General features: G+C 38.5%; 4 protein-coding genes across 4 annotated transcripts; 1 reads left to right on the forward strand and 3 right to left on the reverse strand.

The window, feature by feature from the left end:
- Window positions 1-708: 708 nt before the first annotated feature.
- On the reverse strand, window positions 709-2131 carry LOC105689350. Its single transcript, XM_012406266.3, has 3 exons — window positions 1990-2131; window positions 1432-1704; window positions 709-1008 (listed from the first exon to the last, which is right to left on the reverse strand). The coding sequence occupies exons 1-3, from the start codon at window positions 2024-2026 to the stop codon at window positions 965-967; spliced, it is 354 nt and encodes a 117-aa protein (XP_012261689.2). The 5' UTR covers window positions 2027-2131; the 3' UTR covers window positions 709-964.
- Window positions 2020-4911, reverse strand: LOC125499972. The gene is made up of 3 exons (XM_048650663.1): window positions 4563-4911; window positions 3944-4201; window positions 2020-3834 (listed from the first exon to the last, which is right to left on the reverse strand). The coding sequence occupies exons 1-3, from the start codon at window positions 4597-4599 to the stop codon at window positions 3794-3796; spliced, it is 336 nt and encodes a 111-aa protein (XP_048506620.1). The 5' UTR covers window positions 4600-4911; the 3' UTR covers window positions 2020-3793.
- A 3631-nt stretch (window positions 4912-8542) lies between these two features.
- Window positions 8543-13430, forward strand: LOC105689467 (spondin-2-like). The gene is made up of 6 exons (XM_012406498.3): window positions 8543-9104; window positions 11288-11487; window positions 11595-11699; window positions 11872-12051; window positions 12376-12535; window positions 12624-13430. Exons 1-6 carry the CDS (start codon window positions 8891-8893, stop codon window positions 12818-12820), a joined length of 1056 nt encoding a protein of 351 aa, XP_012261921.2. The 5' UTR covers window positions 8543-8890; the 3' UTR covers window positions 12821-13430.
- Window positions 13431-13709: 279 nt separating this feature from the next.
- LOC105689470 (farnesol dehydrogenase-like) lies at window positions 13710-16064 on the reverse strand. Its single transcript, XM_020854277.2, has 6 exons — window positions 15665-16064; window positions 15151-15593; window positions 14934-15060; window positions 14526-14658; window positions 14109-14261; window positions 13710-13994 (listed from the first exon to the last, which is right to left on the reverse strand). Exons 2-6 carry the CDS (start codon window positions 15449-15451, stop codon window positions 13953-13955), a joined length of 756 nt encoding a protein of 251 aa, XP_020709936.1. The 5' UTR covers window positions 15452-15593; window positions 15665-16064; the 3' UTR covers window positions 13710-13952.
- Between the last annotated feature and the right edge of the window lie 279 nt (window positions 16065-16343).

Below are 16343 nucleotides of genomic sequence, written 5' to 3' on the forward strand. Positions count from 1 at the left end.
CGTTCGCTGCATAATAATAATTTATACAGCTACCGCAAATAAAGAATTACTTTCAACCTAGATCAGGTCAATATGTGTAACTTATCTGTGAGTACAAACCTACATATTGAAATGATTCGGTGTAATTTGAGCGTGTTTATTTTTCATCGTCAGTTCGTCGGACGAATAAGTGTGTTGAATAAACCAGGCCAATGTGTCCTATTTATGCGCGTACGACCTTAAATTTGCAATACCTCTACTACACCGTTCGTGAATGTAGCCATAAAAGTGAACATCTCAGCGTTGATTGAAAACCAAAATTTGAAATAGAAGTCCAGAAGAATTCCGCCAAATATGAGAAATGGAAGACCGTTATTATTATCTCCATTCATTATATACATTCATACTGGGAAAATCCGAGGAGACTTCGCACCTGTGTTCGTGGTGTAATGGCGAAACTGTAGACACTTTCACCATGGTTTTTACAAATGGCGGGTTCTCGTCTCGTTGCATTGGGTTTCGGTTCCGAGTTTTGCGTAATTTGGACTTTTCATTATCGATCAGACACATACGTGTGATCGAATGTTGTAAAAAGAAAACCCCTTGTATTTAAAAGTAGGACTTTACGTCGCGCCATTTTTACCACCCCATCCGCAAAAGCGAAGGTGTAACAATCAGGGCGTATATCAATGATTGTTCCAATGGGTCAACAAATGCAATTCAAACGGATTATTCAAAAATCAATAAATTTATTCATTCTTAATACAAAATAAAATTAGTTATCATTTGTTTCTGTTTTGTTTTTTTTTTTGTCTTCGCGAAGAAAATTTTCTCACGCTATGGCACGTAGTATACATTTAGTCGATATTCGATTACTCCATCTGGAGATGAATAATCAATTGCATAAATAAACATGAAGTATTACGTTGTTGTTTCCTGCTTGACGGCGATCTAATTTTACTCGGTGATAAAGTTCATTCACTTTTTATGCAACCTTCTCGCAACGGCCATGGAAGAGCAACCGAACGTCTGAAAAATAGATAACAACGAATAACAATGATTGTTACAACAGTAAATATATTGTTCCAATGTAAATACGTATGATAGTGATAAGGAAGAACTTGAACTTGGGAAAATCACGGCATTAAAATGACGACACCGTACGCAACAGAGAGGCGAGGCTTTAATTTTTTCTTTTGGAAGGAAAAAAATTGAAACAAAAAAAAACACCAAGACAACCACAATTAGATCATAAAAAATTTGACGAGTTGCGTCAATCTTCGGAGAGCGAATGGATCAAATATTTGAAGAATTACTTACAATTATTCTCTATATCCCTACTAATGTCACGATCGCGGTCTCTCATATGTTCAGCCGCTAATTTTCTCTACCGTGGTATCAAAATACTCAACCCTGATTAAACGATAGTAGAAAAATAACAAATAAACTCACTTTGTCCGCAATTTTGCGCGCAAGTCAGCAAGCCCGGATTCGTATAAGTGAGTCTATTGTTGCCTCCTAGGTCGCCGCAAACTGGATTATATTCCGGTGTCACGGGACATGGACAATTGGTGGGCATCATCGCGGGTGCCGGAGTACCGCTGGTAGATCCGCCGTTCGTTGGTCTCGAGGTTGTTCTCGAACTTCCGATCATCGGTGATCCGTCGGGTCCTCTTTCCCACCAATTTTGCTGCGCCGATCCCTCGCACGCGAGACATGCCAGTGCTGATATTCAACAATTGACGGTTGAAAACGATTGATTATTGAACGCATCGATAGATTATTGGAGGGAGTGTGACGAGGACGGAGAAGAGTGTTGACGATTGGTAAATATAACGACCTCGGTGAAGGTCGAACAGTCACGCGATTGACCAATGACTGAATTTATTGTTACCGTGGATCGAACGGTTGGCGTTGAAAACGAAAGTTAGGGAAAATAAAGAAAGGAATTAGAATTAGATGCCGAAAAGATTGCCTTTTCTTCGACTGGAGAGGAGATTTTTTACTCACCGACGCATAGAACAATGCACGTATTCGTCACTTTCATGATGAAGTTATTTCGCGATACAATTAGAGGATGTAGCTTGCGATGTGATTATATCACGGTTGATCGTTACGAACTATCGGTCTTGACCACTCTCTGACCAAAAGGTAACTGGTGCTTGTGCGATTTCCTCAAGTTTTATATATCTATATTCCAATTACGTCACAAACAACATAGCCTCGGGATATCCCCTTCACGGCCACCGCTGTATTTCTCTGATTTCCGGATTTTACGCTATTATAAATTGTCATACGTCTGACGTGGTTCGAAACTCTTTGCAACAATTTCTACCGAACACCGTGAAACGTGAACCACATCATGTTCGATGCGATGTTCGATATTTTTTATTTTCATCAACTTTTTCCGCAAAATATATACTGCTGATGTAATTTATTGGAGAAAAAAAAAAAAATCCGTGGGAACTGCAAAATAATTCTTCAGCTTGACCGAATGAGAATTAGAAAATACTATCTTTGTTCAAATAATTGAAAAGACGTTGATTGAACATTGCAAAAGCGCAAGAAAGGTTTTACGCTATTTTTATCAATGGATTTCCGTAAATTGCATCAACTATACCAGCATAGATACTAGTATATAATTTCAGGCAATAAATTAGTCCTAATTTACATGCCGATTCTAAATTACGTCGCCGCGTTGATACGTATGTGTGTTATTTACGTTAATACTTCTTTTCCGCTATACACAAGCACGGGATACTGGTACACAATTCTTTTTCTCATCGACCACAAATAGGTATTCAAATTATCCTCAATTTCAATATTTTAACACTTAAACGTTTCTTTACATCAATTGATATTGACCTATACGTCACGGAGCGTCTGAAGTTATTATCACAATACACACACACGCACACGCACACATCGAAATTATTCTGATTCTTAGAAATCATGTGCGTTTAGTTCTGATGAAGTGGTATACGGGAAATACAATTATCATCTTCAAGCGACATTCGATTAGAGATTTTATTTTTAATCCAGGAAACATCGGAAGTCTGGCCGCCGGCGTGGCTGCTGGGAATGCACAAGCAGTCGGTTTTACTCGGGGATCCACCGACAATGAGTAACCGGAATCTTAAGTGGCAATAACGAGATCGGATATACGGTGTCTCATTTTTGAATATCAACTACTAAATTATTGCAAAATGGACTATTTTTTTTCCCGTTCTACGAAATCGTTTGGATAAAAATTGTCAGACGAGATCAAAGAAAATTTTCCCATACTGGTCGTCTGCGAATGTTCATGGAATTTCAGAAAAATTTTCAAGGTATATCGATCAAAGTATCGACTGATATGAAACTTTTACATTTCAAGTTCAGCCGCAGGTATAACGCTCTTTCTCGCGTATTCAATAAACTCGCGGAGTTTCAAATCAAAATCAAGTCCTGCACTGGATAAAAAAGATTAAAAACTTCATGACACTCGTGTCAAAAGCAAGAGATATTTTGAATCGCTCTCGTAAAACTTGCTAAGGTTTTTCCGAAAATATTGTTTTCGAAAATCTAGACACCATATACACCTTGTAGTGTTTTAGAACAGATCGACTACGTATCGATTGATATTACTAAATTGCAATGTAAATAACAATGAAAAAATTTTCTGGGTTTTCAAAATTCCTCAAGCGATGGCAGATCGTATTCACGTCGGTTTATTTTGCGAGTCATACTGCCGAGACTTTTTTTTCTAACGTACAGCAGAGATCGAATTTTCCGTCTCGCTCTCCACAATTGTCATCGATCGTTCCATTCCGCATCAAACTCTCTCACAACGCCCGTAGAAAAGCAGTTGAACGTCTGAAAAATATGCAAAAACGAGTCCACGCGTTACGTACGTCTTCAGATTTTCAGCTAATTCGAAGGTCTGCGTTACCTATGCCTGATCAATGAGACGAAATATACTAACTTTGTCCGCAATTTTTCGCGCACGTCAGCATTCCCAGGTTCGTGTAAGTGAGTCTATTGTCGCCTCCAAGGCCGCCGCAAACCGGATTATACTCTGGTGTTGTAGCACAGGGACATTTCGCAGGTATCGTCGGGGTCGTTGATACAACGGTGGATGCGCCGATGGTTGATCTCGAAGTAGCGATCATCGGCGAACCGTCGGGTCCTCTTTCCCACCAATTTTGCTGAGCCGATCCCTCGCACGCGAGACATGCCAGTGCTGATATACAACAATTGACGGTTATGGAAATGGTTTATTATTGAATGGGCGAATCGATGAATGGGGAGTAATGAAGACAGAGGTGATATATGATGAGCGTGTTTGACAGTTGATATATATATCAACCAGTCAATGATCTCGGTGGAGGTCGACCTGTAGTCACGTGATTGACCAGCGATTTCGACGAGCGGTAAGCACCTCGGTATGTCAAAAAGAGGCAAAGAAAAAAAAAAATCGAAAAAAGCTCAGAGGATTTTCGAGGCCGTTTAAACACACGATGTATTTGGACGAAAATTGAGAACCAATCGGCGAGCGTATAGAGCTTCGTATAGGTACGTTTTTGGAAATAATTTTTACTCACCGGCGAACGAAGCGATGCAAATTTTTATCGATTTCATCGTGATCACGTATATTTGTGAAAACTTATTGTTATTTGATTGGCAATAACGATCGTTGTGCTCAATCGATCGACGTACGTCCTGACCACTCTCTGACCAAAGGGCAACTGATCCCTCTGCGATTTTCTCAAGGTTTATATGCAGTTATACATAAACCTACTTCACGAATTAACACACGAATCACCAGATTTTAAACGTTCTCTTATAAGGATGCATCCAACGTGCGGAGTTCGGAACGAATCCCATATACAAGCCCCCTATACGATTTTGTGTAGCTTTGGCAGGATATTTTTTTGAATATTACATAGGATTGTAGTCCTTGTTCGTAATATAATGGTTGCGATTGCAAAATGTTTGATTTTTGATCATCCTCACGTTGCTTCATATAGGTAATTCACATTTCGATTCGTTGAAAATCGGTTGGATTCTCGTTGTGTTTTTTAAAAAAAGAAAGTATCAAAACTGCCATTCTTATGTAGGGATGGTTTTGTTAAATTCGCTCTTGCGACAAGGGCGAATTTATCATACGTGCCTACCAGAGGAAATATTTTGCAATTGGCTCCGTGTCGAAGTTGAGAATGTGGGGAGGCTAGAGGCGATATTATAAATTCTACACTTTCCTTGAAGTGAAACTGTATATACACTTTATATGTACATACATAGTTTTCGGATGAAAAGTAAATGATTGAATGGGATGATCATCGGAATCATAGAAGAAAAATATACATACATCTGGGCTCTCAATATTTCAATGATGCGCGATTCTATATGCTTAATTTCAAAGGATAAATTTGCATCGGTTTCGGAGAAGTTTTAAAAAAGAAAGAAAGTGTACCGAGGTCATCGGTGTACAAGGAATTCTTTTTCCTCTTAGTAATAGCAACTGAAATATTCTAAAAAATGTTGAACTAAAACTAAGAACTAACTTTTTCCTTGTGCGTGTGTTTGTATATTTTTCCTCCTTCCTATTGATCATGATTAAATTCATTTTCAGGATTCGTCGAAGAATCTGGATCTCATGTAGAAATCTAAGATGGCGGCGACACGAGACACCGGGAGCTTAAATTATAAAGCAACCGAGTTTTGAAATATTCAGACTATGTTTTTGGAGTTTTTAACACAGACTCGAACACGGTTTTTACCATATTCTGACCTCAGATTTATTAATCAGCAAACTATTTATTTACAAATCAGCGATATATAGAAAATATTTAGATATTCGTACATATTTTTCCACGCTTATTATAATTTGTATGCGTTCATCTGCATTTAATCGGATATTCAATAATTCAAATCCACGTTTACATCATGTGTTGCAACTACGGCCGTTTATTATCATAGTATAATTTATTGCATTCTATTTATAAAAGTATCTTAAATTATGGCAATGTGTAAGACGAGAAAATTTATATACTACCCCTATAGCTACAACATGATTAATGGGAACTGAAAACGATATAAAATCAAGCGACGGCTCATGTCAACTTCATCAAGATTTTGCGCACGTATTACATTTCCCAGTATATAGTGATTAATAATTCAGATCTATGGTAATAACGATGATATTTATAGTACACCTAATAACTTAACCCGGCTCGAACTAGTTGATGGTCCGGTCATTTCCTCGTAGATTTCACTCCCGTATGCGTAATGGACGTTCACCTATCTCTGGATGTTACCCGCTGTTCGCGACATTTTTTTTTTTTTTCCTTTCCTCGTTCATATTCACTTCGGTTCAAGGTTCGAATTTGCGGAGCATTTACAATACGTACAATATTGTACAATATTGTTGTATACGTGTTCATGTACAACAATTATACTCATACCATTGATTAATTCGCAATTGCGCGTAATTTAAATACGAGTATATACACGATTTATACGTAGGGGAGACCGGGGCAAGTTGGAGGCTGGGGCAAGATGACGAATTGATTGTTTTTAGAATATTTTGACAGATAGCGCCGGGTAAGTTATCAAAAAGTGTTAAACACTCTTCTACGCAATAATATTTGCGATATAGCTAGCGTGGCAAGGTCATCCGGCTTTTTTACGGAGGCATTGTGGTTTCAGACGTGTGCGAAGTAATATCTGGAGCTCAAGAAAATAGTTGTACGCAACTACAGATAAGCAAGATCGGACTTGTGAATTAATACTTTATTTCTATACGCATATAGATCCTAGAGATCATAGAATCTCCGAATTTTCACCAATGTACTTTTTGTGGGGTTCTTTTTTTGCAAATAGTGGCAAATGGGGCAAGATGGTGGGGGCAAGTTGACGGATCGTCCTTATCGAGATCTTTGCATGTTGTTTAGTTAATTGATATTTAGGCTACATACGATTGTGCAGCTCGTTGAATAATTCGATAAATAAATAAATGAATAAATTTATTCACCATTCAATGTTGGCATGTTCTAATGTCGAAGGAGGAGTTTGTTTGCGACCAGTGTTAATTGTATATCTAAGCTAAACTACATAAACTATGCGTATTTGTATTTTCATATCTTTTATGGATTTGAATAAACTGAAGTATATTTTGACGAAAAAAGTATTTTTTTAGGCCCATTAAACCAAAATCTAATATTCGTCAACTTGCCCCGTGGTCGGGGCAAGATGACGAATTTGCAGAATTTCGGAAAAATGGAAATTACATAGTTTGTGAATGATCGAATTCAATGTCAATTTTTTTTTTAATAGCTAACATCTCATACTTTTGAAAAATACCAACAGATTTTGAAATTCGCTTACAATCGATTAAAAAACCGCACTTGAAGCTTAACGTCTCCAACTTGCCCCGGTCTCCCCTACCTACAAATAAATATAATCGCAAGTTGAATTCGTTCGTATACGTTGCAAATTTATTACGTATATGTCACTTCGCTGACAAATCCCATGATATGACCTAAAATGCGGAAGGTTAACGAACAAAAATATTCGCGCTCAATACTTTTAAATTATATACATAGGTATACATGTGTATTCGCGGTGTCCACTTCGTGTTCGTACAATCTAATATCATATCTAGAATAGCACGGACACTTCGCGACCGTGAACATCAACTCCGAGGTCAAGGAGCAACACTCGCTTGAGAATTTGCTCGCGAATTCTTCCTAGCCGCGGTGAAGATATCGGACTGTCGGAAAATGGACGTTAAAAATACTGGGCGGTTGAATGATGCGAGAGAAAATTATAAGCGGACTCGAAAAATCTCAACACTGCGTACAGATTTCGCGAGAAACGTACGAAAATCGATGGTTTGCTCGTTGATTGTACCCGACGTTTTAGCGATACGCGAAACCATGCGTTCGAAACGTTTATCCTATGGCCAACGAAAGCATCGCTAAATTCAGGCGACGCTGCACCGATTTCCACCGCGCCCAAACTATGAATAGAAGATCGTTATGATGTTTATCACGTTCCGAAGCACGTTAAGCTTTCCGATTCGCAAGCTCCAGATTTTGGGGTCGTTGCAGAATTTAAGTGCACGACATATATACCTCTAAAGCCTCGCGTTTTCGAAAATCTGAATATTACATTTTCAGCCGTACGTCGGGACGATTTTTTCTGCTCGGTTGTCCAAATCCACTACCCAGAATCCTGCGTCTCGTCACGACGTCGTGGGATGACGAGAAAAAAACTGCACGCGGGATTATAAAAAAAAAAAGAAAGAGCAATTGAATCAAAATTCATATAGCGTTGCAAAAAACTCTTGTGCCTCGTGTAACCGAGAAGAGATATCGACTGATTAGTTGATAAATTTGCGATGAGAAAATACAAATAAAACAAAACAATAATTAGAATAATCTAACGGCAAACGTGTACGTATGTACACGTATATAACGTATTAGGACAATATCCGAGAGTAAATGAACGCGTTACAAGCGTAGAGTGTGTAATGTATAAATACCAGCAACTCTTTCGGGCGCCAAACAGTACGGCAAGGCGAGCCTGCTGGAACGGACATTTTTTTGATACCTACATTGAGATAATAAAGTTGAGAATTTTTCTCAGAAAACTAAAAAGAAGAAGAAAGGGAGCCAAAAATCACGAGATCATTCCGTTTTATTTTACAGAGACTGTTATATAAATTCAACATCGGAATATCGATTAAAAGTGAATCGCAATTTTCTACCCGTCGTGAGTTTCGCACCGGCCTAATCTGCACCAGAACTTTGGCGATGATGGTGACGTGAAAATAAATTGTATGAAAAAAAAAGTGACGTGATTGACCGATATTTTAATCGACGATTGAGACCGTGTCATATTTACATTCGAATCGTGAACAGAGAAAATGCGATATCATCGTGTGATTTTCTTTTTTATAATTTTACCAACTTCCGTGTTATACGTGAAAAATGTGGTCGCTGCCGCTGGTGATTTCGCGGTCTGCAACACGAACACCTTGGCGGTTTACAAATTACGAATGGAAACGCATTGGTCGAAGGAAATATTCCCGAAACAGTATCCGACATTTAGACCCCCCGCACAATTCTCCAGTTTACTAGGTACTGTCAACCTAATTATTTCAGAACGATTTTCAGTTATAATTTCATCGAATAAAAGGCCTTTCAACTCTAATCATATAATTCATGAAAATCGTCAAAACCGTTGTTAGAATGGATTGAAGAAAATTAATTTTCTGAGGTTTCATGAATTGTATCAAATGGAATATTTTGTTTTTGTTTTTGCACTGTGCGCAAAAAAGTCATTGTAAAGTGTCACGTTTTTGTAAACTCTTGATGCTCATGTATCCGTACAAGAACTATAATAGATAGAGATAGTAAAATACGTGAGTTAGCGGCTCCTTGTTTCGTTATCATTATGATTCCTATTTTTTTTTTTTTTTTTTTTTTTATTTTTTTATTCATCTCCTTTCTCAGACAGCTGGCAGCTGTTTTCTCGTTCTTCTCCAACTCTGTTCTCGATCCGATTCATTCTAAAGATGGTCTTCTATTTCACTTTTCTATGTCAGACATTATAACTTGAAACAACGATCAAAAAAGGTACGAATTACCATTGAAAGCGTTATTGCTATTTCTTTTTTTTTTTTTTCTCGTTTATATCATTCTGCCTAAATTAGACATGATCCAGATAAATTTATGCTCATTCCCATATGAAGCAGCATGTAAAAATTGGTCTTGCCTGGGGCGTAAACTCGGGCTCGTTAAATCCAGCTATATGTATGTATAGCTCTCTGGAGGTCCACGAGGCATCGCGTCGCTGCCATGAATCATCAGACTTCGCTTTTGAATCGCTTTGGAATGACATTTGAAATAGATTTTAGCATTCGATAATCTTCGTTGGCATATGCGCGTAATCAATTGTTGTCTACTTATAATCGTTGAATAAATTTTTTCCCTCGGTTTCTTTTCTCTTTTAGATTTTCGTTAATTTCCTCGTGATTATTTTTTTTTTTTTTTTCATTCGTCGCACATACAATGCACGTGTACAGCATTGAAAAGTGATTTCGATATGGAATTTCTGAAATTATTTTCACAGGAAAATTTTTTATCACGAATCAAAAGTTTACGATCACGTATATAAATGAAAAATTCGTGGCTTGTAAAATTAGTCATCGAGTTGACGAACCGTGAATCATTGACTCAAAATCATCGTTGGAAGCCTAGTGACTGATTAAAAAAACAAATAATTCGTAGATTTAAAATCAGTCGTAAACGTATGAGATAAAAATTCGTAGAATATTTATTTATTTGTTTGATTTAAATTTTTTTCTTTTTTATCACGTGATCTACTTGAATAACATTTTATCTAGTTAGCGAAAGGCCTACAAAAGTCGTTCTATGGAAAAATCGTAACGTTTAAGGAGACACAAAAATTCTTATTTCGTTACTCTCTATTCTAGGGAATAAAGTGAGAATCTTCAGAACACGTTTACCCGTTTTGAAACGCAGATGAATCAGTTCGTTGATTCTTCTGGCGAAAATCTATTTGACGGTTTATACATCTGGATTTTTTCAAACACTTTTTTATTCATTTATCGACAGCGAGGGAGATGCTGATATAACCGAATGTAGTCCGTTAGATGTATATACGACCACTGATTAATTTGATCAATGATTCGAAATCGATGATTTTATATCGAAGAAAAAAAAAATCGTCTCCTAATCAATGAGCTTGAATTTTTTTTCATCAAACCTACACACATGGATTATTAACGCTGTGCACAGTTAAGATGATAATTGCGAAAGTTATTAGTTTTTACCATCTGTGCTTTCAAAGTACGTTTGGGTTATGAATATTGGACAAGGAAGCCACATTGTCCTTCACTGAGATCAGTCCCAAGTGGATTCAAGATATGAATGACTCTTTATACATAGAATTTAAATTTATCTTCAAACTTATACACACGTTGCTCCCGTACGTTCACTGCGTCAGTTGAAGGCAGAATTTGTAAAACGAATATTGCACGGCAGTGGGACGCGTTGAATATTCTAATGATTTTCTAAAGTAATTCAGACACCCCGTTGGACTTACACTTGCAATCAGTCAAACTCGGTGTATTTCGGACTCAGAATTCGAAGTCCGTCATTTCAAAACCGGGCCAAACGGACCGAGAAATGGCGATTTTCGGAATGTCCTTAGACCCGCCATTTTCTATATCGTTCGAATTTTGTCCCTGAGATTGCGAAGGTGCAAGAAAATCGTTACAATTTGTAAATTATTCCAGGTTTGGTGCACAACCGGTCGTACGTTTTGTGGCGTGAGGGTGACGAAGCTAGTCCGGAGATTCGTACGATTGCAGAAAAAGGTACCGGAGTCATTTTGGAGACGCAGAAAGGCGTTGCGGACATTTTCGCGGCACCGGCTGTAGCGCAAGGGGTGGGATCGACGGAAACGATTCTCTATTCCGACGGCAAACATACATTGGTGAGAGTTTTTGTTGAGCCGGCAGAACCGACGAAAAAACTAAAATTACGAATTACTCAATTTTCGAATCCTTTAGTAGTTATGAAAAAATTTCATCGATTTTCAAGGTATCCCTGATATCTAAAATCGTACCGTCGCCGGATTGGTTCGTCGGATTGGACAGCTTCGAGCTCTGCAAAAACGGTCGATGGGTGGACAACGTTTCGATTCATGTAAGCGATGATGGCATATTTTGTTTTGTTTCTTTTTTTTACTTTTATTAAAAAACAGCAGTTCTATTACGGCATCTGTTTTGACGGATCCCAGATACTTTTTACCTCGGAGACGAAAGAAAGATAAATAGAAAATGAACAGCGAAACGGTCTCGTTTATTTGAATTCACAGGGTGGACCATTCGATGCTGGTACTGACAACGGCTTCACATTTACAGCGCCCAACTGGCGGACGGATCCAAGTTCACCGATCACTCGAATAACTTCTAAGGAGCCGTCGCACCCTGCGAACAGCTTTTATTATCCAGAAATCGAGGAGCTACCGTCGTTAGTGACCTTCAACATCACGAGGGTAGGCTAGGGACATTCGTTACAATCATTTGGAAATCGAAATTGTCGATTCCACAGGGATTCGAACTTTTCTGAACTTATTCGGCATTCAAAATTGACAAGTAATTTGATGAAAAACAATGAGAATGCAAAATTTGTCTTTTCGGAAATTGAAAAGTATCGTGCCATATAACCATAGATATAAATATATTTATGATATAACTGTTTTTTAGCAAAACAAGCAAAAACAAAATAGTCTTTTGTTTGCCCGGAAAAGCATTCCCCTAATTTTCATCAGCGATAATTTTCCGTTCCATTACGCCTTGTTATTCGATTACTTTTGCAGGAGCGAGTCTACAAAGCAATCGACGGTGCGCAGAGATCGGTTTCGAAACGCAGGCGAATGAAATTTTCAAGGAATAATAATCCCGTTGTCGTACCTCTCGGAAATCCTCATCTCCACAGGAAACCCGCACGCGCTAAACGTCCGCTGAGAAAAATAGCGCGTGAGTGAAAAAGAAAACAAAATTAATTTGAAGTAACTAGACCAAATGAAGTAGGTCATTAATTTCTCGACGACCTTTTTCCTTCAAGGTCGTCCCGTCGAATGCGTAATGAGCTCCTGGAGTTCGTGGTCAGCTTGCAGTGCTTCCTGTGGCGTCGGATTTGAAACGCGTACCAGAACGGTACTAAAACCATCCAGACGAAACGGATTTTGTTCTAAAGAGCTTCAACAAAAACGTTGGTGCGGCGAACAGTCGAATTGTATAAGTAAATACTTCAACTGGTGAAACGAAAAAAAGTGATCGAAGATGGCGACATTATGGAGGTGCACCCCAGGCGAAAAGATGATGCCTGATGAGCTGTCATAAATGGAATCGACCAAATTTCATGATTATTTCTAGTTTATCTTGGAGATTGATTTACGAATGAACAAAATTACTAAAATTTCGATTCTAATGCGAACTCGAGCCAGGAAATAATTCATTTGACTAAATAATTTGAAATATGGTGCCGTCTTATCGACCACAATCAGTCTTGACAAAGTAATTTTAATAGATTAAAATTAACCTTGCCACATTATCGTTAGAAAAAAGATATGAGAATATAAAGATCATAGATACGGCAATATCTGTCTGTCAATAGATTGCAAACAATATTCTAAGTTTGGCTGTACGGGGTGATGAAGGGGTTGGGTGATTTGAATGATCACCGAGGCTGTAAATCGTAAAATCGCATGCTCTCGTATTAATGTAATAAAAGTTGAAGAGGATGATGTTTTCTGGATAGTTCTGAGCATGAACTCCTCTAATTCCACTTCATATATAATTTCTAGTATTTCGTATATTTTACGCAAATGATGTATTTTCAATTGAATAAATAGATCGTCTTCCTATCCTATCAAATTTCAATTATTTTAAGTTTCTACAAATTTTCTATATAATTCCATGAAAAGAGAATTTCAATCGGAGTAGCAATACTATAAGCGCGCCGCAGTGGATTGTTGAGGTCAAAATTAAATCAAGACGAAGGCAGAGATAAATGAAATCACTGGTCATTGACAACCTATATACATTTAGTCATGAATAATTCTGTGATCTAAGGCAGAATCTTGACCGGGCACAGATAAGATTATTTTTGTAGACATTGCTGGTTAATGAAATTTTGCGTCGAACTGAATTTCAGTGAATGTCCAGATTTATTGTGAAAAATACAAATGCCACTCACCCTCAGTGGCATCCGAAAATCATGAGTTCTTATTTTTTTTCTCACAATGAAAAATCTCTAGAAAATCTTGTACTTTCACACGTGTTTTCACGATGCCTTTGAAATATAGACGGCCCTACATGCATGACATACACATTTTTTCAAATCTGCACCTGACATGTAGTGCACAGTTTGGCGATTCTCGCGAAACACTTGTTAAAAAGACTCTCCAACAGGGCGAATGGTCAGCTCGCAGACCTGCAACGAAATAAAAATTTCGTGTCCCATTCAGGTGGACAAAAAAACTCGCAATTTACGGTAAAAAGGTCCGAGTCGATTCCAAAATTGATCGATAAAAGCTCTATCGCTCACCTGAACATGTTCCGGGGTTCCCAATGCGTAGCTGACGGCGTTCGCGACGTCTTCGGGGTTCAGCAATGGTATCGATTTCAACCTTTCCGGTGTAAAAACTTCGACTCCGGTAGAGCTTATAAATTCGGTTTTCACACCGCCTGGACTGATGCTCTAAAATAGACAACATTTTTCTCAACGATAACTACATTTCCTCCCCCTCGCCGACCGACGAAGTCGACTTTGAACTCGAGTATCTAAGGGATCACGCGGCATAAGGATTCAGACTTTCAGGACCTTGGGCAGAAATTAGTTACTGACCAATCCCATTGGTCATTACACCTGAATAGGAAAGTTCACTCTTTGATTTTTACCCTGTTTTCGGAAAAATTACCCTACGCACGAATTCGTTGATAATTTTTTAGACGAAATACGCACGGTAATTTTGATCCTCGTTCCCGCCAAAACCAGTTCCTTCCTCGTCACCTCCGACATGGCTGTTACGGCGAACTTGGTAGCCGGATACAGAGATACAACGTTATTCGGCGATCCTATGTAGTGTCCCGCTACGCTGTTGGTTCACAGAAACATGAATTATTGACTCAAATGAAGCATCAAGAGTCGTAAACGTTGCAGACGATTAAACAATCTATTTATGTCAATTATTCCGAATACTACGAGTTAATTGTATATCATTTTGTTTCACACCCTTTCCGCCCACCCAAGGTGCATTTCAAAACGCCCGAAATGCAGAGTCTATTCCTCGATCAATCGTTGTGACGATTTGGCGCTCAAAATTTGCGAATCAAGCGATACAAATATGGATTTATTTTTTTGCAAGCGAACCTGTTGATGTTGAAAATGTGACCGGGGATTTGTCGCTCCTTCATGGATCGCACGGCTTCTCTCGTTGCGATGGCGACGGCCAACACATTTATGTCCAGCATACGTTTGAAACCTTCGGTTTCTCCTCCTGATAATAACGAGAGAATGTCGAAATGAAAATTGAAAAGTTAGCGATGCTTCAAAGTACATAGAAACTTTTAATGGATTCTATACTAACCGGTCAGCGGCCCAGGCACAAGCATTCCGGCGTTATTAACGAGGACATCAACACCGCCGAGATTTTCCTTTATCCAGCGGAAGACCTCGAGGATGTCCTCCTCCTTAGTCAGGTCGCATCTCTTTGCGTGAAGTTCACCTTTGGCGCCTTTCAGTTTTTCATTGATTTCCTCTATCCTTTCGACTCGCCTGGCCACCGCGACTACCTTGAGACCATCTTTGACAAGGTTCTCAGTTATCGCGGCTCCGATTCCGGCACTCGCTCCGGTCACCAGTGCGACCTTTCCGACCCAACGTTCCATTTTTGTTTCTTATTTCTTGAAAATGAAGATGCGCCGGGTTATTCTTACCAACGGTATTCCTAGTCCACGACTAACTTGCAATATGTTCGCCGTAGGAGTGCAGGACTTTGAACCAGTGAGATTTAGCAGAGCAACACGTTACCTATAAGTAGACCGTGAATTAGTAGTAGGGGAATTTTAGTATAATGACTGTCAGTAATTATACAGACGTACACTACCGATCAAAGTTCGTAGTAAACGATAGCCGAGATAGTGAGCTTATTGTGAGTTATTCTGTAGATCGTTCTAGAAATGAAAAAGTTTTTTTTCCCCCACTAGGCTTCCTGGTGAGATCGATGCACACTTCTTCCAAAAAATGTGCAAACATTCGCTTTCAAATCTACTCGAATTTTTTATCTTTTTGAAATCTGATCTTTCGATGCTTCGTGAAAAATTTTGCCTCGTAGTATACATCGTACAAGTATATTAACAAAAAGGTTTTCACGTATTGTGTCTGCGATTGAGATTAATTTGTCACTTCGAGTTGAAGTTTTTTCAGATAACCAATGTAGCTGAATCATCATCTGTACTGTCGTGTCACACCCTGTATCGGTATAATAGAAATTTAATGATTCAAAAATATGGTAAAAAGCGAATCGAATGAAAACGATCCGTCATAAATACGATGCATATTTCGTCGCGTTATAAAATTGGACCAACGAGTGAACGATTAAATCAATGAAAAAGTACAGAGTACGCAATGTACTTCCTATACAGAGCAGTTCGATGTGCCAGGTGGTCCTAGTTATCTCCTATCGCATCCATAAATAACACAGCTGATAGTTCGGTATTGATATTTACTCTGCAAAAAATACAACGGCAAATATCCCGACGAGGGATACGAGAATGATTC

This window comes from Athalia rosae, chromosome 2, assembly GCF_917208135.1.
Source record: "Athalia rosae chromosome 2, iyAthRosa1.1, whole genome shotgun sequence".
NCBI lineage: Eukaryota > Metazoa > Arthropoda > Insecta > Hymenoptera > Athaliidae > Athalia > Athalia rosae.